This window comes from Crinia signifera, chromosome 5 (assembly GCF_055691185.1).
Source record: "Crinia signifera chromosome 5, ASM5569118v1, whole genome shotgun sequence".
NCBI classification, from domain to species: Eukaryota; Metazoa; Chordata; class Amphibia; order Anura; family Myobatrachidae; genus Crinia; species Crinia signifera.
The window spans coordinates 291,908,621-291,929,839 of NC_139221.1; the positions used below are offsets into that span (position 1 = coordinate 291,908,621).

At 42.6% G+C, this 21,219-nt stretch overlaps 1 protein-coding gene across 10 annotated transcripts in view; it reads right to left on the minus strand.

Annotated features, from left to right (window-relative positions):
- The window catches only part of KIAA1217 (KIAA1217 ortholog), a 632,840-nt gene that overhangs the window by 256,511 nt on the left and 355,110 nt on the right, over positions 1 to 21,219 (minus strand). For all 10 annotated transcript variants that reach the window (XM_083189268.1, XM_083189269.1, XM_083189270.1 and 7 more), the window contains one exon: positions 16,186 to 16,466. In XM_083189268.1, coding sequence (XP_083045394.1) covers positions 16,186 to 16,466 — 281 coding nt within the window. The remainder of the gene's footprint in view (positions 1 to 16,185; positions 16,467 to 21,219) is intronic.

The window sequence follows — 21,219 nt, forward strand, 5'->3', positions numbered from 1 at the left end:
CCACATGTACAGAGACACACCTTCACGCTAGGCTTAATTTTGCAGGGAGACAATTAACCTACCAGCATATTTTTGTATTGTGGGAGGAAACCGGAACATGGCATCAGATCTGATGGGAAGGCGGGGGGGGGGACCTTACACTGTACATCCCAAACATAATAAGAGATACTATCATGCTGAGACTTGTAGTACCACACAGCAAAAAAATGAATTAACTGCAGAACTGCAGATGCACACTCAATACTCAGCACTGCTTATCAGAATAATGATAATAAACTCTGCAAGCTTACATAATGCAATCTTACATTGAGGTGCTTAAAATAGATTTTTATTGAAAAAATATTGGCCCATCAACCATGACCAGGTGACCTCATCAGGTGGGTCCCTAATGCTAAGGTGCAAGTACTGGGCGTGGGACACCCCCCCCCCCCAAGTCACCTGAATCTCAGCCAATCAGCGTGTGGCCAGTGTTTTCACAACAGAAGCGCTTCCGCATAGCCCGGCGGATAGCGCTCGTTATTTCTTATTGACTGCAGGGACCCCCCGCTGCCTCCGCCGCCAGCTTTAAATACACAGCGCCGTAGGACAGGTACCCCCGCGGCACGGGGGGGCAAAATGCCACCCTCCAGTGGCCGGCGCCCTAGGCAAATGCCTAGATTTGCCTAGTGGTGGCGCCGGCCCTGCTATTGAGCTCACTACTTACCCTTTTCCAATTTTATTGTGTATTTTTTATTATTGCATTTATAAAATTTTATTTTCATATATTCTACACCTGTTGCATGTGTATATATAGAGCGCAGTTTCACACACCCCTCCTTTCTACACTCGCTTGACCCCAAAAACAAATTGAAACTGCATCTACAGCAAACCAACTCTCCCTAGGCGCCTTCTTGGGACACTAACCCCCCCTGTTTGTTTACAGGTACATAACCATAGCTGCATCTGCAGAGGACACTGACATAAGTATCAGCGTGGCAGAAAACCACAGGATCTGGTGCCATCAAAGATGATTTAAGTAAGAAAAGCAAAATCACATGAGGGAAGAGGGTCCTGCTCGTGAGAGCTTACACAGAGCTTTGCAGAGAATACTGAGCCAGCCTTTTACATCAGTTCCCCAGTGGAGTTTACAATCTAGAATCCCTTCCACATGGACACAGATATACACTAATGTTCATTTATGGAGTCAGAACACATTAACCAACCAGGGAGTTCCTGGAGTGTGGGAGGAGACGGGAGAACACAGAAAACAGCCACTTAAACACAAGGAGATTTGCATGTGATACTGACCATTGTGCCACCCTACTGCCATATACAGTATATTGTATTTGATTGTTAGTAAATAACTCAGTTAAACAGTAATTCAGGGGAAGACCCTGCAGTGCTGATCATACAATGTCTAATCACAAATCTCCAGGGCACCCCATGCTTGCTAACATTAGTATCAAAGCGCGCAAATGTATATTTAATTTGTTCAAACAGTTTATGTTGGCTAAATGAGGGTACCATAGACAGCTACATATGCCCAGGTGTCTGAGGATGGAAATGGTGTAGTAAAGATAGAGGCTAACGTTGCTAGAGAGTGTATTCATTGTTAACAATATTATTATCATTTCTATCATGACATTTTATTTATAAGGTGCCACAAGTGGATTGCAGCGCCGTACATAGGGCACACATCAGAACAATACAGGGGTACAGAGGACTTATCCTAGTAACTGAAAAACTAAATCTGAGCAAAGGTAACAATTAGCACCACAATTCTCAGTACACAATACAGTACACAATGTATTTACAGTAAGGGTATGCAGTCATTATGTCTTCAGTTACAATGTTGACATAAAAAATGTCGACAACAGAATGCGGACATTGATATTGATATGGTTAAAAGGTCATTATTAATGTTGACACTTTCAAAATGTCATTATGACCACGTTGACATTTCAATGTTGACATTAAAACCAAATATATATACCTCTCCCCAAAATAATTCCTGTTGGGCTTATTCTGCATAGTTAACCCTCCCTTTAAAAAGGCAAATTCTATCTTAAAATGTCCCTTTTGAACAACAACCCCCCCCCTCCATCTATGCCCATATACACAGCCACTAACATTGTACAATGGGCCAGATGTATTAAGCTTCACAAAGTGATAAAATGGAAAGTGATAAACAGCCAGCCAATCAGCTCCTTTCAAACTCAGCCTGTAACATGACAGGTAGGAGCTAATTGGCTGTTTGTTTATCACTCTCAAATTTATCACTTTTTAAACTTGATACATCTGGCCCAATGAGAGAACAGAACAAAACTGTGGCTCTGTCCAATCAGCACCCATATGAGAGTCTACTCAATTCGCAATGGCAGAACAATATGTGCCCAGTGGGCTAGAGTGGGAGATTTGGAATTTCAGAAACCACCTAGTAACTGAAACGGAATTCCCATTGTTCTGCTAGTATTGAGCTGTGGCTAAGGGCTACATTTTAGCTGGAGCCACCCTTCATTTCTTTTATTAAAAAAAAGTGTGTTATTCCCTAAAACCAGTACCTTGGGCTATAATTGACAGTATGTATTGTTCAATTGTTTATATCCTATTCATTCTTGTTAGGGTACAATGCATCACCCACACCTCGCTCTCCTTCTTCAACAACAATCTTTAAGTAATGTTAGGTACACACCAGAACGATTTGGCCGTCAATTTTGATGCAATTTTGACCAATTGTATATAAATTGGTCATGTTTTTGCATGTTTTATATCCGATTCTGATCCGATGCACGTCCCCGCTGGTCGTTTGGTTGTTTTGCAGATCCTACCTGCATACCTCCCAACATGACCCATTCCAGGAGGGACACAATGCTCTGTTTCTGGACTTATCTCTTAAGGCCCCCATACACTAGCCGATTTTGGTCAGATTTCAGCCAGATCAGTCGGATCTGGCTGAAATCGGACCAAAATCGGCTAGTTTTGATGTCCCCTCAGATCCGATGCGCGGTCCCGTGCGCATCGGATCTGCGTCGGGTGGTCGGACCTGCTGCACGTCCGACCACCCGACTTGGGACCTAGTGGGGCGGCGCGGCGGTAGAGGGAGCAGGGGGGGCTGGGGACGCTGCGGGGGACACAGGCAGCATAGAGCCGGGCAGGGGGAGCCGGCGGGAGCTGTCAGTATTGAATAAAAAAAAAAAAGCCTATACAATGCATGGGCGGCCTGTGATTGGCTGAGCGCTCTCTCAGCCAGTCAGCAATTGGCTGAGAGAGCGCTCAGCCAATCAAAGGCTGCCCATTCATTGTATAGGCTTTTTTTTTCTAGCACTGACAGCTCCCGCCGGCTCCCCCTGCCCGGCTCTATGCCGCCTGTGTCCCCCACAGCGTCCCCAGCCCCCCCTGCTCCCTTTACCGCCTCGCCGCACAGACGCTGTCCCCCGCAGAGTCCCCAGCAGCGGGGGACACAGACGTATCCCCCGCAGCGTCCCCAGCCCCCCTGCTCCCACCAGCTCCCACCTCTGTAGCCCCCCCCCCTGCTCCCCGGGTTTTTTACATGTGATAAATCGAGACGATTTATCACATGTAAAAAATGGCACATCAAGTGCCAATCTAATCAAGCTCCCCCGGGGAGCAGCCGGGGAAGCTCAGGGGGAAGTCGGGGGCGACTTGTCCTAAGGACAAGTCGCCCTAGTGTTACCCATTTTAAACAGGTAAATGGGTAAGAAAAGTGTTTCCACACAGGTGATGTCAATCATACATAAAGATGGAAGTCCAGGAGCAGAGCATTGAGTCCCTCCTGGAATGGGTCATGTTGGGAGATATGTACCTGCTGCAGCCAGGATTTGTAAACGATCCCTTCAACTGGGTACAGATGGTGATCGGATCGTGTGCAGATTATGTGCAGATCATGTGCTCCAACAGATCTTGCGACCATCGTACGATCTGCTCACGATCATGATCGTTCTGGTGTGTACCTAGCATTAGCTATATAAGGCACTGTAGCATACCACTGTCGTCTTGCAGTGTTGTAACACAGACAGTATCCATGATCCACTTTGTGGTTTAGTTCTTATGTGTAACAGCACAAAACTTTCACAAAGTAAAGCAATAACTCTCGTTTTCAGCAGCTCTCCCACGTTTTAACAAACTAAAGGCGGTCACTGCAAACAACAAATTATTTCTTCCCCCGCTGTCTACAATCAGGTGGCACTTCTGTTTTACCAGTAACTAATCTACAATCTGCAACTTGTTTAAACATGAATGCCACCGACATATCAGAACAATAACACACCTCAAACAGGAGGACATGGCTTCAGTGAAACGAAACTTTCTCCAACAGCAGAGAAAACCCAACAAATCAGTATCCCTTGCATGCTCACAGAATACATTGATTTCCTCAGATCATCCACACTACCAGCAGTAATTCCAACCCTGGTCAAACAAGGCATGTGCGTCTATTGTTCAGTTTAAGAAAAACGGTAATACCTAAGCATTCCTGAGTTTACCTGGCTGCAAGAGACGAGACACCCGGGAAAGCTACTTAGGCATCCGCGGTGCAATCCAAATTAAAACCATGTGTAGTTGCTTCTATTTCTTTGACGCTGTCAGGTAAATAATGGTCCCATCTATCTCTCTCTCTCCTGTACTTGCTTGAAAACTGCTTGCAGCTTATTGGACATTTTTAACGCTGCAACATGTTGATTCTGCTGCCTTGACATGCTCTCTCAGCAATGACATCATAGTGTCTCCAAGGTTACAAGAACCCCACCTGGCAGTCAGCATTCAAAAAGTTACTTCTCAGATCTAGTGGCCAAGGCAAGAAAACGTGTTAGCACTATTCTACTAGTGAGATATTACTATAAGTGCTGTCACCGCCTCGCTCGCTCGCTGGCTGGCTGACTGAGTGAGTGCATTTAACCAGTAAAGAGGTTGGATGGGTTTTGTAAATGTCCATTGGTCTTTGGCAGCACAATAGGCTCTCGTTATCTGCCCCTCCCTGTCTGACAATGCAGTACAGTGCCACAATGCATCTCTGGCAGCTTGGCGTAGAGTTGAGAGCTACAGTTTTCTGCCCTGGCTGGTTATTCTCTCTGTGATGCCCTATAGCCATTTTTTTTTTTTTTTAAGTTTCTTGCTTTCCTTTGGACAGTCTGCTTTGTATTTAGTGTCTCTCGTTAACAGAATTTTTTTTTACAGCACTTACTTTCATTTATTGATTGGAGCTAGTATTGATGTAACCAAAATGTTGTTTTAAGAAAGCTAAAATAAAAAAAAAATTAAAATAAAAAACACACATATACAATTGTGATGTCACTTTTGCCAAATATTTTTTTTTCTTGTGAAACTTCCACAGAACAGTCCCTAAGGGACCAATATGTGCTGATAATAATGATTTTCTATTGCTAGTTACTGCGGCAACATTATTAAGTGATGTTCAGCTGTACAGCTAGCACTGGTAAAAGGACTCTTTTACCCCTTTCAGACCGCACTCTCAACCTGGGTTATTGCCAGGTCGCTATGTCACTAACCGCAACCCAGGATTTCAACCCTGGTCACAACCAGGGTTGAAGCGGCTCTGACCTGGGTCCAGGTGCAGTGTGAACGGGTAATCAGGGACGAGCAACTTGGGTTTCATTCACAGTATGGAGGAGACAGCAATGTCAGCTCCAAGCACTGCCTCCTCCCCGCCCCCTGATCAATCGCCGCCACTCAGCCCCGCCCCCGTGTGACATCCTGGGTCAGACCTGTGTCCTAATCCCAGGTGTGACCTGGCATTTGCCGCTCCACGGAACGCTCGCCCCCAGCCAACTGCATCCATAAGCATTTGCTTACCCATCCGCTCACATGCGGGTGTACGAGAGAAATCAATTGATGATCGCTCACCATCGAATGAGTTTTCCCCCCTAAGGTAATAAAAGTCAGTCTAGACTGACTATTATTCGGGCCGCTATCTGCCCAGCCCCGGCCCTCCCTTCCCAGAGCGTATGGCTCAGCGAGTGCGAAACTCACCAAAGCTGCTCACTCCTGGGGGTTTGTGCATACACATAATGGAGTATGCGCAAACCCGTATCATACGGTTCTGAATTGGCCCTTTCATAAGAAAACTGAAATATTATCAAAAAGGTTACCGTTGCTACATAGCAAGAACATGCTGATGGTAAAGGTTTGAAGTCAGTATCCTATTAGATAATTTACTGCTGCTAATAGGTTTGTTGGAGGCTATCCAATTAGCCTCGATAACTGTTACTTATTAGTGATTATGCTTCACCTCTGCGTCTCTCATCCACACTCATTACTCGCTCCCATTCCCGACTGCAGGACTTTCTTCGGGCTGCACCCAATCTGTGGAATGCCCTCCCAAGCACAATAAGACTCTCCTCCAGTCTCCAAACCTATAAGCGTTCCCTAAAAACTCATCTTTTCAGGCAAGCTTATCAAATTCCAGAACCAGTCATAGAACCTTGCATTCTGGTGGAATCGATGCAATAAAGAATACAGTATCTATTCTTATGTATCAATGCCTATTTCCCTATAGATTGTAAGCTTGGGAGCAGGGCCCTCCTACATTTTGACTGTCTGTAAATACCCTGTTTTGTTGTATCACTGTCTCCTTTGTAAAGCACAACGGAATATGCTGTGCTATAAAATAAACTGTTAATAAATAAATAAACCGCCAAATTATATCGGAACCCCCGATAACACATGGGATCAGGAACCATTCCTGGATTCCATATGCACAATTGCGGGTCCCTTTTCGGACAATAAGAATGAGGACAAAGAGGTGTATCTTGTTAGACAGAAGGAGGCTAAGAAGGTAATCAGATGTGCAAAAGCACAGGCTGAAGAGAAATTGGCCCAGTCAGTGGGTAAAGGGGGGGGAACTTTTTTTTAGGTATATAAGTGAAAGGAGAAAAACAAAAAGTGGAATAATTAGACTGAAGACAGAGAGTGGAAGTTTTCTTGAGGGGGACAATGTAATAGCAGATAATATTAATAATTATTTCTGCTCAGTATTCACTGCTGAAAGAGAGGGGAAGGGGCCACAGTTAAGTTGCAAGTATAGTCAGAAAACTGAGGGAGAGACAAGTACATTTACAGAGGAGAAAGTCCTCACAGAACTCTCAAAACTGAAAGTGGATAAATCAATGGGGCCAGATGGGATACATCCAAGGATACTAAAAGAGCTTAAAGGGAAGCTGGTAAAACCAATAACAGAATTATTCAACCAGTCACTAGCTACTGGAGTAATCCCAGAGGACTGGAAAACAGCTAATGTAGTCCCACTGCACAAAAGTGGAAGCAAGGAAGAGGTAAGCAACTATCGACCAGTGAGCCTTACATCAGTAGTAGGGAAATTGATGGAAACACTCTTAAAAGAAAGAGTTGTAGAATATCTCAAAACCAGCAATTTACAGGATCCAAAACAGCATGGGTTTACTGGGGGAAGATCATGTCAAACAAATCTTATTGACTTTTTTGACTGGGTGACTAAAGTAATAGATCAAGGTGGGGCTGTAGATGTAGCTTATCTAGACTTTAGTAAAGCTTTTGACACTGTACCACATCGCAGACTGTTAAATAAACTTGAAAGCTTGGGATTGGATTCTAAGATAGTTGAATGGATAAGAGCGTGGTTGCAGGACAGAAAACAGAGAGTTGTAGTAAACGGAGTACAGTCAAAGGAGGGAAAGGTTACAAGTGGAGTACCCCAGGGATCTGTACTTGGACCGGTGCTTTTTAATATCTTTATTGGTGATATTGCAAATGGAATTGAGGGTAAAATGTGCCTTTTTGCAGATGACACAAAGGTATGCAACAGGGTAGACACACCAGGAGGGGTAAAACAAATGATTGAGGATCTAGACAGATTAGAGAAATGGTCAAGAGAATGGCAACTACAGTTTAATGCCAAAAAATGCAAAATCATGCACTTGGGTCTCAGAAATCCAAAGACTCAATATAGTATAAATGGCACTATAATGGAAACTACTGAGGAAGAGAGGGATCTAGGTGTCACTATTTCAGGGGACTTAAAAGCAGGTAGGCAATGTAACAAAGCAATGAAGAAGGCAAGTCAGATGCTTGGTTGCATAGGGAGAGGTATCAGCAGTCGAAAGAAAGAAGTAATAATGCCACTGTATAGGTCATTGGTACGACCTCACCTAGAGTATTGTGTTCAGTTCTGGAGGCCATTTCTCCAGAAGGATATAAATACATTAGAGACTGTACAAAGAAGAGCAACTAAAATGGTGCATGGCCTACATCACAAAACGTACCAGGAAAGACTAAAAGATCTTAATATGTATACTTTAGAGCAGAGAAGGGAAAGGGGGGACATGAAAGAAACTTACAAATATATCAAGGGCTTTAACAAGGTACAGGTGGGAGACATTCTTCACAGGAAGAGGAGCAACAGAACACGAGGACATGCACTGAAACTAGAGGGAGGAAGATTCAGGGGAAATGTGAGGAAGAATTTTTTCACAGAAAGAGTAGTAGATAAGTGGAATAGCTTTCCAACAGAGGTGGTAGACACAAATACAGTAGTACAATTTAAACATGCTTGGGATAAGCATATTGATATCCTTACAAAAAAATAAGGATCAAATATTGTTTGAGGTAACATGTTTAAAAAAAAGGGGCAGACTAGATGGGCCAAGTGGTTCTTATCTGCCGTCAAATTCTATGTTTCTATGTTTCTATGTTTCTATGTTTAATAAAAATGGCCTGTAATTGGATATCACAATACTGACCACTGGTGCAATAATCAGTGAAAAATCGGCTGTTTTTATCAGCTAAAAAAAAAAATTGGATACAAGCCTACTTGCAACTCAGTTGCTTTTACAAAACTCTACAAATGAGCATCAATAATTTAAAGAAAAGTACAGTACACCATACTGTCATGTCCACTCTAATAGAGCTTGATATATAAGGCAGCCTGTGAGTGTGGCAGCTAATTGTCTGTCCCGGGGTCATGAAATGCTGGAATAGGATTTCAGCAAGACTTCCTGCTCCAGTGTCAGAGTTAAAGGATTCCAGCTGTGTTATAAATAGAATGGGATCACGCGTGGAATCTGATAGGACAAGTCCTATGTTACTAGAAGTAAACATCTTAGAACTCTGATATAGAGATGGACATCGGAAGCTGATGGTTAGCAGCCATTGATGTTACCGATTTAATGGAAGTACTTTTTCTATTGAATTGTGGGTATTCAATGGTTACCAGCCATTGATGCAGCTTTCTGATGCCCATCAGTCTTAGGTCCTCCACTCTTCTCAATCTTAACTTCAATAATATTAATTTACAGTCATTTTGTTCACCAATATAGGCCAAAGGCTGGCTGAGCAGATTCACAAGGCTGTTACTTTAAGCAGAGCCGAATTTCCCATTAGGCACGTGAGGCACGTGCCTAGGGGCGGCACATGTTTGGGGGCGGCACTTGGATGCCTGTATTAGTACTGTCGGCCCAAAATGTACCAATAACTGCAAAATATCCACTGTACTGTAACATATTCCATCTTAAATAGAGTGTAAATGGATAGGACATGCAGATACTGCCCCTGTAAACTGTCCTACTTAGTAAACATTATTGTTGTGCCTAGGGGCGCCCTCATCCCTAAATCCGCCCCTGACTTTAAGGATATAGAACATCTTGGAAACATTGTGGACCAGCAGTGGCAAAGAGTATGGCAGTTTAATCATCTATAATGTATGACCCCATAGAAATAATGTTTATAAAAGCAGAGGCCACAGTACAGTAAATTAAAATGGAGCTGGCATATGTAGTGGTAGAAAGGGAAAGCACTGATTGATTGATTGATTGATTACAATTGATTCATTTTGCAGCAACTGAGAAGAGAAAAGGCCATAAAAGAATATAAGATGTACAACAAAGGAGTGCTAACAAATATAAAAATAAGAAAAGCCAAGACAAACTATACTGTATGTACACAGCAGAAAATAAACTGCAAGTCAGGCTAACTTAAAGGGTGTAAATATGGGCCAATTTGGCCAGGCGATTTTGACTAGATAGTCAAAATAGCCTAGAAAGTTAGCCAGAATTGCCCTGTGTGTGCACTGAGGGAGATAGCGAAGTAGTGTCGCTATCGCCCGGCCAAACAGACTTTGCTGGCAAGTCAATTTTGACTAACCGCCGCACATAGTCTATTTGGCTGTACACAAGGGCTAAGCGGCTGGGGATGGCAGCTGTTTATCTCTGACCACTTAACTACACATCTTGATTTTAACTAAGCCAAATTGTGCGGATCCGGCCGGGATCCGGTGCTCAGCTAATTTAAAAACAGCCGAATTTGGCCGAGTTGCCAGTTTTATGAACTCTCTGGCATGTATTCAATGCCGGTGCGAGCGGCCGGCGAGGGGGTTAAACTGCGAGGATTGCAGAAAACCAGTGATCCTCGCAGTTTAACCCCCGCGCCGGCCAGTCGCACTGTGCAACGTTCCGGGGGAATCCTCGCCGTCACAGAACGGTGAGGTTTCCCCTAAACTGCGAGAGCCGCGGCTAGTGCAGCAAACTCGCTGTAATTAGCCTCGATTCTCGCAGCTTTTGGAGGCACATACGCAAATTCTCCCTCGCTCAAAAAACGGAGCGAGGGGGAATTTGCGTATGAGGGGGGTCAGTTGAATAGTGACAGGGTGAGCGGTGACTGCGAGCAAAAAGTCCTGCTCGCAGTCACCGCTCGCCCACGGCATTGAATATATGCCTCTGTTGTGTTATAGTTGAGTAGCTTTGGTGGTATCCGCCACTGTGCATTTTGGATGGTTCTAAATCTGGCCGCCCTTTCTTTGCCACCACTATTTGCCTTAAATATATATTGAACTAAGTAAATAGCTAATCATTTGGCTAATCAATTTTATGTCTCTATGGCTTTATCAATTAGGATGATTATGATGATTATTATATTTATTGTTAAGTAATTTGCAAAATAGACACACCTCCTCCGATAGAAGGTTTATACATAGTTGGATTGCAAAGTCCATGCCTGCAATCTACTTGTCTTCTGACTAGACTGTCTCTGCTGTGCTCGCTTGTGTGTCTGTGGTAGGGAAAGTTAGGTTCCACTAGTGAAAGGACTGATGTGAATAAATACAGTACTGCAGCTGCCTTATTGTACAGTTCTGCAGAACAGGGAAGTGATAGTTACACAAAAGGACAGTTATAATTATAACACATACATTTAAAAGGGTACTGTAAGGCCGATTCCAAGCCTGGTAGAATAACTGAATTTAAAAAACATTTAAATAACCGTACATGTTGTGTAATAGTGTCTGCTATCAAGTTACACAAAGCTGAATGCAATAAATCCAGAAATAGCGATCTGTGGTCTGTAGAATTAGATCCACGCACCAATACCTCATTATTCTCTCATGTGTAACAAGATCTAACATTATATAATCAGCAGCAATACATTAGGCCATTTATATGGATTTGTGACAGGCCGAAAGGAAACATCAAACCTATAAAACATATACAAATAAAAGGGCTATTGATGCACATTTAGATAAACTGAACATTTTTAATTAATGTGTCAACCCATATATTAAGGAAACTATTACGCTTACCCTGAATTACATTCTAGAGTTGATTATTAACAAAAGCTATTTCCGATATGAAGTTGGTAAAAGACTGTTTTTGCTTTAATTTTTGGTCTGACCTTTGTAGGTAATTACGGGGGGGGGATCTCTATTGTGTGTAAGCATTAAGCGGGGTACACATTAGACCACACTGTACATGAACGATAATGTTAAAGATTTCCTTTGAACTGGTTCGAACTCCTTGAGCAATGATATAGTGCAGTGGTTCACAAATCAGTTTGAATCATGTACATAGGCCAAGTTAAAAGAACAAATTTAAAATTAAGTAAATACTAGTATAGGTTTAGGTTTAGTTATATATTGAGGACAGGATTCGCTTCTGTTTGTCCTCATATGTTTAGAATTGGCAGCCAAAATCATTGGTATTGCCTAATACACTGACAATAAATAATTTGGATTAGTACTGGACAACCAATCCATGGTACCCCTGCAAGTGTTCCAAGGAACCCCAGGATTCCACAGCACACAGTTTGGTAACCACTGATATAGTGTATACTCATTAAACAATATCATTAACGATATAGTTCCGTGACCACATCCAGTAGCATGCTGTAGTTTACAATGAAGACGATAGAGGGGGTCACTGATGACCCACACGAGCACACATCTTTAATGAAATAGTGCATACACATTAGCCAATATGCATGAGAACATTAATTAACAGTATTGTTATTGTGCATATCATTAACAATATTAGGCCAATGTGCAGCCAGATTTATATTTCCTGAAGCGTTCAATAAAATAAAATGGGTTTCAGTATATAGAAGGTCAATTAAATTGTACATGAACTTATCCAAGATCAATAGGAGCAACTCAAGTACTTGTTTATCAGGTGACCAGATGCAACTTCCACAACCATAACCGACCCCAGGCTCAAAGAGATGGAGCTGGTTTTAAAAGATCAGAGAACAAACGAAATAGGGGTCCCCTGGATTTTTTAATCAAGGGCCGGTCCTGGTTCCCAAAATACGGGGGACAAAACAAGTAGGGTCCCCCGTATTTTGAAAACCAGCACCAGGCCCAACCAGCCAGCAGGGTAATGCCAGAGCTGGGGGGAGACTTTTTATACAAGTCCCCCCGGCCAAAGCATTTACCTCCAGACTGGGAAAGTGGGGACCCCCCCAATGAAGGGGTTCCCCCCCTCCAGAATTTACCTGTGGCCATGCGCTCTACACAAGAAAAAAAGTCCAGCCCAGTGCTGGTTGTTTAAATATAGGTAGACCTCACACTAATTTTTTTCCTGTATTTTTAGAACCAGCATCAGCTCAAAGAGCTTGGGCCTGGTTATGCTTAAGAGGGGGGACACCATGAATTTTTTTTTTTAACTCTTTCTTTTACTTTTAAACACAAAAGGACTGCATAGATCTGACTGATCAGTACATGCTTCTCCTAACATGCCAAAAAAAAGGTGTTATTTTGAAAATTGCTTTTTTGTGCCGAATTTACGGCAGAGTATGCAGGAATGAATGATGGTAAATTCTCATGTTGTCGTGATGCCTATGGAAATTCCTGCTGAGTTTGGCCGAAGGCTATTGACCCATACATGTGTGTCTACTGTGATTTTTGAACGGCTTCAGTATGATTCCTCAACAGAGGTTTTGCCCACAATACCCATTGACCGACAGTCAAAATACCGTCACGTTCAATATACTGACATTCATTATGCCGACATGTTCAGTTGACCGACATAGTCAAAATACCAACATTTAACATGTCGACAAGCCCTCTATCCTTATTTGGTTTTATTAGAATACATATCTCTGCTATCCTAGAAATTGCTTCAGTGTCCTGTCCCCTGCTGGAACTGTCTCTATTTACCATGTACTTGTCCTAAATTGCCTTGTTGTACTGTAATTTGTTCTTTAATTGTTTTTTTTTTGCTCATTTATGTATTGTTAGGCGCTGCAGAACCTTTGTGGCACCATATAAATATACAAAAACAATAATAATAAGTAACTTGACCCATTTGGGATTTTGACCCTGTCGGGATTTCATACCGAATCCGTTTCCGTAAATCACTGGTTGTACGTTTGGGCTTCTATATTAGTTTTTTAGGGTTATTTGGTATGTTGAGGGACTAGGTAGACATAATGCTATTTGATTATATCTGTGGACAAAGCATTCCTTCAGTAGAAGAATTCAAGTAGTTCTATCCAATTTAAATTTGAATTAAATGTTAAGAGATTTCAAACTTTCGTCAGCAATGCTGGTTGGTCACTAAATAGTTCATATCAGATTAACATGATAAGAATGGTACCAAAAAAAATACAAAAAATAAATAATGCATGAAAAGCAATTATATTAAATTCATAAAACTATATTAGTCTCATTGCTTCACATTTCAGTATTTGTTCATTACAAAATGAACCATATAAACAACGGATTTTAAAAGTCTGCTTAATGATTGTTCACAAATATTAATGGGATTATATCCACCAGCTGGCCTGGCTGTTTAGCATATGAATGTTCTGCCGTCTGGTTTTTTACAACACTCCAGGAAAGTAAAAATTCTAGACTTGCATGAATTACATTGCTTGCGATCTGTAGCATTTATCAGCAGCCATATAATAGATGAAGAATGGTTAGAAAACATATATCGACACCAAAAATATATATAGAAATTTTGGAAAAATACACTTGCCCAATTTTTCTCCTGCACTATGTGGTACATTATTTGCATATGACCCCCAATTGAAAAGGAAGTATCTACTCTCCTCTTCTCCTGTCCCTCTACAACCTTTCCACTAAACTAGCTTCTGCTCCTCTACAACATGTCCACTACAACCTGTCCAGATGATTCTCCTGTTCTTCTGTATGGTGTCCACTAAACTCTGCCTACTGTCTCTCTACAACCTGTACTCTTAACTCTTCTCCTTCCCCTCAGCAACCTGTCCACTAAACTCTGTCTCCTGCCCATCTACAACCTGTCTACTAAACGTTTCTGTCTCCTGTTCTTCTACAACCTGTCCTCTAAACTCTGTCTCCTGTCTCTCTACAACCTGTCCTCTAAACTCCAAGCCTCTACAACTTGTCCACTTAACTCTTCTCCTGACCATCTACAACCTGTCCACTAAACGTTTCTGTCTCCTGTTCTTCTACAACCTGTCCTCTAAACTCTGTCTCCTGTCTCTCTACAACCTGTCCTCTAAACTCCAAGCCTCTACAACTTGTCCACTTAACTCTTCTCCTGACCATCTACAACCTGTCCACTAAACGTTTCTGTCTCCTGTTCTTCTACAACCTGTCCTCTAAACTCTGTCTCCTGTCTCTCTACAACCTGTCCTCTTAACTCTGTCTCCTGTCTCTCTACAACCTGTCCACTAAACGTTTCTGTCTCCTGTTCTTCTACAACTTGTCCTCTTAACTCTGTCTCCTGTCTATACAACCTGTCCTCTAAACTCCAAGCCTCTACAACTTGTCCACTTAACTCTGTCTCCTGCCCATCTACAACCTGTCCACTAAACGTTTCTGTTACCTGTTCTTCTACAACCTGTCTTCTAAACTCTGTAAATCTAGCCTGTATCCAAATCCTATTTCTGACATCTATTAAACATATCCACAACACCCATGTTTCTCATACAACAGATATGGCCTTCTTATTGGTCTTCCCCTAACCAGACTTTCTCTTGCAAACATTCTTCTCCTGCTGCTCCGCTCTGTCAGAACCTTCCCTGGTTGCCTGTATTTTACTGAGACAAATCTAAAATACTTCTAGCAAACAAAACAAATAAGAAAAAGTGCAGCAACAGTCCTCTCTTCCATTGTCTAAAAATGTCTCCTGGCTCAATCCATTCGCTCTGACCATGATTTCCGTGTCTCTTCCACACTCATTGACCTTTCTGGCTAATGAATTTGTATTGGCTACAGCCATTCTATGTAATGTCCGTTTTCACACATCGACATTCTCCAAGACTCCCAAATAGCAAATGCTCAGTAAACACTGATCTCCGTAGAAAGCTTACCATTTCCTGAGCCACCTGTCTATCCTCTCTAGGCTACTCTAAAAGTTCATACACACTGTACAATTTTTTTGACCAACTTTTTTGACCAGTTTAGTTCATTTCGGCCATTCTGAAGGAAATTGGTCAAAATATCTTTCAGTGCGTTTGCGACGAACGACGAATGATCATACGCACACCCACCAGTTGCTCATCACGGTTGTTTGTCAACTGTGCATGCAGCTCAATTTGAATATCTTTCAAAAAGAGCCAATAAACTGTAGCTAGATCTTTCGTCTTTCATCTGTCGTCAATATCTTTCGTCAACATCTTTTGTCCAGGACACTGTGTTCAAGGGAAATGTCTTTCAACGAAATTGGTAAAAAGAAATTGTACAGTGTGTACGCACCTTTACAGATCACCAACACATTACAGTTCGCACAAACTTATGTTTATTCTATTTCTATAATCATAAATCCTCTGACCCCTGACTAGATGACCCAGCCTAATTACACACATTATTATTGGCATTCAGTTTATTTGCCACCTATATTTACTGCACATATAAAGCATGTCTATTTAAATACACAACGGACATGACCTTAACCAATCAGCATTACATAAATATATAAATATAAAAAAAAAAATCTAATATACCTGATCTCTCAGACGTTCCTGGTGGCCCATTATTGCAGTGGCATGATGAGGATATTTGTATTTGAGATGTTCCAGAAAAACTTCCCTCTTCCTGTCCATATCTGACGTCTGCATTCCCAGAATCTCTTTGGAACTGCGGGGCCCGCCTACTGTGTGTCTCCGGGGGATGTTCCGTCCAGTCTTGGATGGGATGTGACTGTTTCCATTAGACAAATTCTCTTTAGACTTGAGGTATTCTGCATCATCTAATGAGCCGCCATACATATTATTTTTTGTCTGGCCTGAAAATATAATAACATAGAGGGTAAAATACATCAAGTGAAATAAAAGTAACTGCTACATACTGTATACATCACACAGAAAATCTGAGGACAATATAGGGTGTGGTATAACACACCAACAGTTGGGATTCTGACAGTCATTAGTCCAATGTCGACTGCTGGGAGTCGGACTCAGACAGTGGGGGGAGCGCAACAAAGCCCCTTGTGGGCACAGTGACTCGCTACGCTCGCCACCTATTTTATTCTCCCTCAACGGTCGTCGTGGACCCCCACGAGGGAGAAAAGCCGCTGTCGCTCTAAGCAGTCGGGATTCCAACGTCGGTGTAATGACTGTCGTATCCCAACTGCCAGTCATCCGACACCCGGTATATAAAATAGGAGAATCAGGTCAGAAACCAGACGGTTTTGCCTGTGTTTGGGTGATTTACAACAGTTTATGAGGCTTGAATTATACATTATTATATTATAATATAATTATTATTATAATTAGTATTATTATATAGCCAAATAATTAAAGGTTAAATGAAGATAACAGTGTTCATTCTAGCACCCTAGCACCTGTCACAACCTTTGCAGTTCCTCTTTCCTGTCGACGGTGTTGTTCTGTGCTGCTTGCAGCACAGTCTGTTTTGTATCTCAGCACTGTAGGTGCATCATTATGGGTGAGAAGCGGTTGTGCTGATACACTTCTCCCCCCATGTATGAGTGATAAGTGTGCTCAGTAACAGGGGCGGTATGCAATGTAAAATCGTCCCGCCTATACACACCAGATGTCCCCATTCAGCAGAGAAACCTCTTGTGACTCCACCTGGTGACATTCTGCAAATAAAAGTCCAGAAGTTCCAACTAACAGTCAAACAGCTGTCTCCAGACTGGACTAGAATGCCAACCAATCAGGAACTGGCTAGCTGATGTGCTCAGAAACCTACCAGCAAAGATTTGTAATGATTGGAACTGAATGCAGAAAATGAGAAGATACTAAATAATGTAATGGCGCGAAGGGGGGGGGGGGGATCCTAAGTAACACCAAGCCTCAAAGCATGTTGCAACAACGTTAAAGAAAAACAATTACTAACAACAGAAATGCTCACATTTGCTGTATTTTTTGTAAGTCCTTTCAGCTGTACAGTTTCCTTCAGTTCTACTACGCATGGATGAAGTGGGTAGCCATGGTCACAAATGGACTCACCTGTCCCTGCTATAAATAAGCCCATTAATGTCATACAGCTATAACATAGTCCATGATCATATCACTAGGAGGTAAATGTAATATGCTGCAACTTTTAGGCATTGATGAGTTCCTGGTATGTCTCTGACCAATTATTTAAAGGGCCAATTATATAAAAGGCTTATTTTGCCTGTTAAATGATAGGTACTTCGCCGGTCACACTTGCTGGGAACCCCCCCCCCCCCCCCAGTGCTAGCAAGTTACAGGATATTACATTTGCCCCTGAGACTCCAACGCTGAATCTGAGTCATGAGCACTGTGGGGTAAGATTGTGAGAAAAGAGGTAAAAAAATAAAATAAAATAATGGAGGTGTTACTTGCTACCAAAAAGAGGGAACACGTGTAAAGGTCAATTTGCTTATATGCGGCGATATTAGAGATTTTCTGTCTCCGCTTATTTCGGCTCAGGAAAATGAGTTTCCAGTGCAGCGATACTGTGAGCCAACCTTCAGTCCTCTTAACACTTTGCCAGACAGTTCTAGACGATCAGCCAGCTTTGTCATTGGACACATTGGCAGTGGGGGCTGCAGTTCCCCTTCTACTTATGATTTTGGAAAAAAAAAAGTGATTTAAAGATGGAAAAAATCATCAAACAATCTGTATTTTTCGTAATAAAAACTGCTTTATTCTAGTAAGCCTTTTATCCCTGTTATTGCAACACTTGGGTGTAATGGGCTTCTGTCTATCCACAGAAAGTTGGCAAATCGTTTTTAAGACTGGGGATAGCCAGATATAATACTTTTGTAGATAGAAAGAAGCCTTAGGAAAGCATATATGCTATTATAATAAATATACACCCTAACCAATATTACTAACACTAACTAATATTTTGAAATGACTGGACGGCCGTTGATTGGCTGAGACTCAGTCAATCAACAGCCGGGCCAGTGATTTCAAAATCTGCAGTGCCGAACTGATGAGCAAAAGATAAGGATTAATTACAAAAAGGTGAATAGATCCTACTGAAGCAAAGCTTAAAAATATCTACATTTATCCCAGATTCATTTGTCAAGACAGATCTTCAATCTTTATTTTGGTTTTAGATTTAGTATTGTTCCTGTGTAATGTGTCTTTTAAATTAGATTTGCAGATATGAAGAAAGCAGACTCTGCAGGAAGGAATACAGACGCTTTGGAACAAATGTTTTATCTTTGTCCTAAAACCTCCTCCCAGTCATACACAGTATGGAACTTATTCTGGTCCACACGCAAAGCTGGTTTAAACGCTGCCTGCACGAGCGTCCGCCTCCACCCACGCCAAGTTCCCCCACCTGCAGGGGCGGATCCAGGATAAAATGACAGGGGGGCACCATGACAAAAGAGGGCTTAGGTGGGGGAGGGGCGGTGTTAGTGGTGCCAGTGTAAATGCTAAGATAGAGGCAGAGAGAGGGTGGAAAAGGGATTAAAAATAGGCCCTGACATTCTTAGTACGCAGGCCCACCATGGTGACAAAAGTAAAGGATGTAGTTGTGTGTACGCCGAAGATGCGCTCCGGAAAAGGGGGTGTGGCCACTCAACAGGGGGCGTGTACTTAAGTGTAGTGTACAACACCATATACAACTTCTACACATTATGCAACAAAATACTAGACCCCATTATACTTGCCCCCTACACATGATGCCAAATAGAATGAGCCAAAATTCACATAATGCCACATGGATTGAGCCAAAATTCAAATAATGCCACATGGATTGTGGCAAAATTCACATAATGCCAAATGGATTGAGCCAAAATTAACATAATGCCACATGGATTGTGTCAAAATTCACATAATGCCACACGGATTGAGCCAAATTCATAAAATGCCATACGGATTGAGCCAAAATTCACATAATGTCACATGGATTGAGTCAAAATTCACATAATGCCACACAGATTGAGCCAAAATTCACATAATGCCACACAGATTAAGACAAAAGTCACAATACGCTTCAAAAACTAGGGACATTGTCCACCAAAGGTGCGCATTAAACATTTACACCATAATGTCCATTACACGTTAAGTTACACGCCATTATGTCCATTATGTATTATGCCAAACACCATAATGCCTGTTAAAAATGATGCTACATAAGTGCTGCTTATCTACATGCTCATTGCCAAGGGCTCCATGCTCATTGCCAGAGGTTCCAGGCTCGTTGCCATGTGGGATTACATGCCGATTGCCAAGGGGGAATACATGCTTGCGGTAAATGGGGGACAGCCGCCGCCAGGCAGAAGTGATAGCCACTGACAGGTCCCGGCTATTTGAAATAATACCCCTTTCACACCAGAAAATGCATTCCCAGGTTGGCCCCTTTTACACCAGCCTAGTCCCTGCATTTTCTGGTGTGAGGGGGAGAGAAAACCACCCCGCCCCCCTTTAACTAGTTATCTCATTTAACCGGCTATATCTTCGGAACCAACTGACCCATTTACATGAGACAAGTATCATATTGAAGAACTTTTGAGTGGGCTTTGAATGATTTTGGTCCAGTGAAACTAAAATGTTTGGTTCCAGAGTAATCTGCCCTCAAAGAACATGAACAGCCATGAAATTACATTTCAAAAATAAAAAAATTGGTTTACACGCAATATTTCTGGAACCGATTGACCAATATGGCCTGGTATCCTATTGAAGGCCCAGCGATTTGGAATTCAATGAGATTAACCACAAGCTTCTGTGATGCCAGGGCGGGAACTAGCAGCCGTCAGAACCGGGTGGGGGTCGGAATTGATGGGTCCCATATTATCCTATGTTGAAAAACGTTACAGATTTGCCAGGCGATATCTCCAGTTCCCGGGGGGCTAGAGACACGGGGCTGGGCTCGTTGGAAAGCCCTGGTGGTTCTCAGCTACAAAATGAAATGACAGGGGGGGCATGTGCCCGAGTTCCCCCACCCCTGAATCCGCCACTGCCCACCTGCGTGCAAATGGATGTTTAGCATAAACGCACCCCCTATGTGCACAGATTATAATTCTGTATATAATATCTATATGTCAATAGTAGATGTGTGGGAAGTGTGAACATACAGTCACATAATATTACATGAGTGACAACTAGGGTTACCACCTCATGTATCATTGATTCCTGGAGAAACTGGGGCAAGTGGGTGGTGCCTAATTCTACTACGATCAGACAAAAACCCCTATTTTCAAACGTTTGCTACCTCAGTGGTGAGGTTGGGGGGGGGGGGGAGCACAGTACCAGCTGTGTGACATTTTAGAGAGACCAGGCTGTGACTCACCGCACTCAGCAGAGCACAGGCACAGCAGGCCAACCGGACCCCTCTCAGTCACGGGTCCTCATCCTCACAGTCCGACCATCAGCACAAGTTCAACCTGCTGCAGGCAAAGACTCGCGACATCTCGCGAGAGTGTCTAGCTCTGCAGTGGCAGTGAATCCTCAACGCATGCAGGATGCCTGCTACAGGCTCTAACACAGCCCAATAACCTCTGCTCGCCTTCCCTCACTTGCGCCCAGCGATGACACCCCCTGTCGGCGCCTCAGGACACGCCAGAGCTTACACGCACGCAGAAGCAGCAC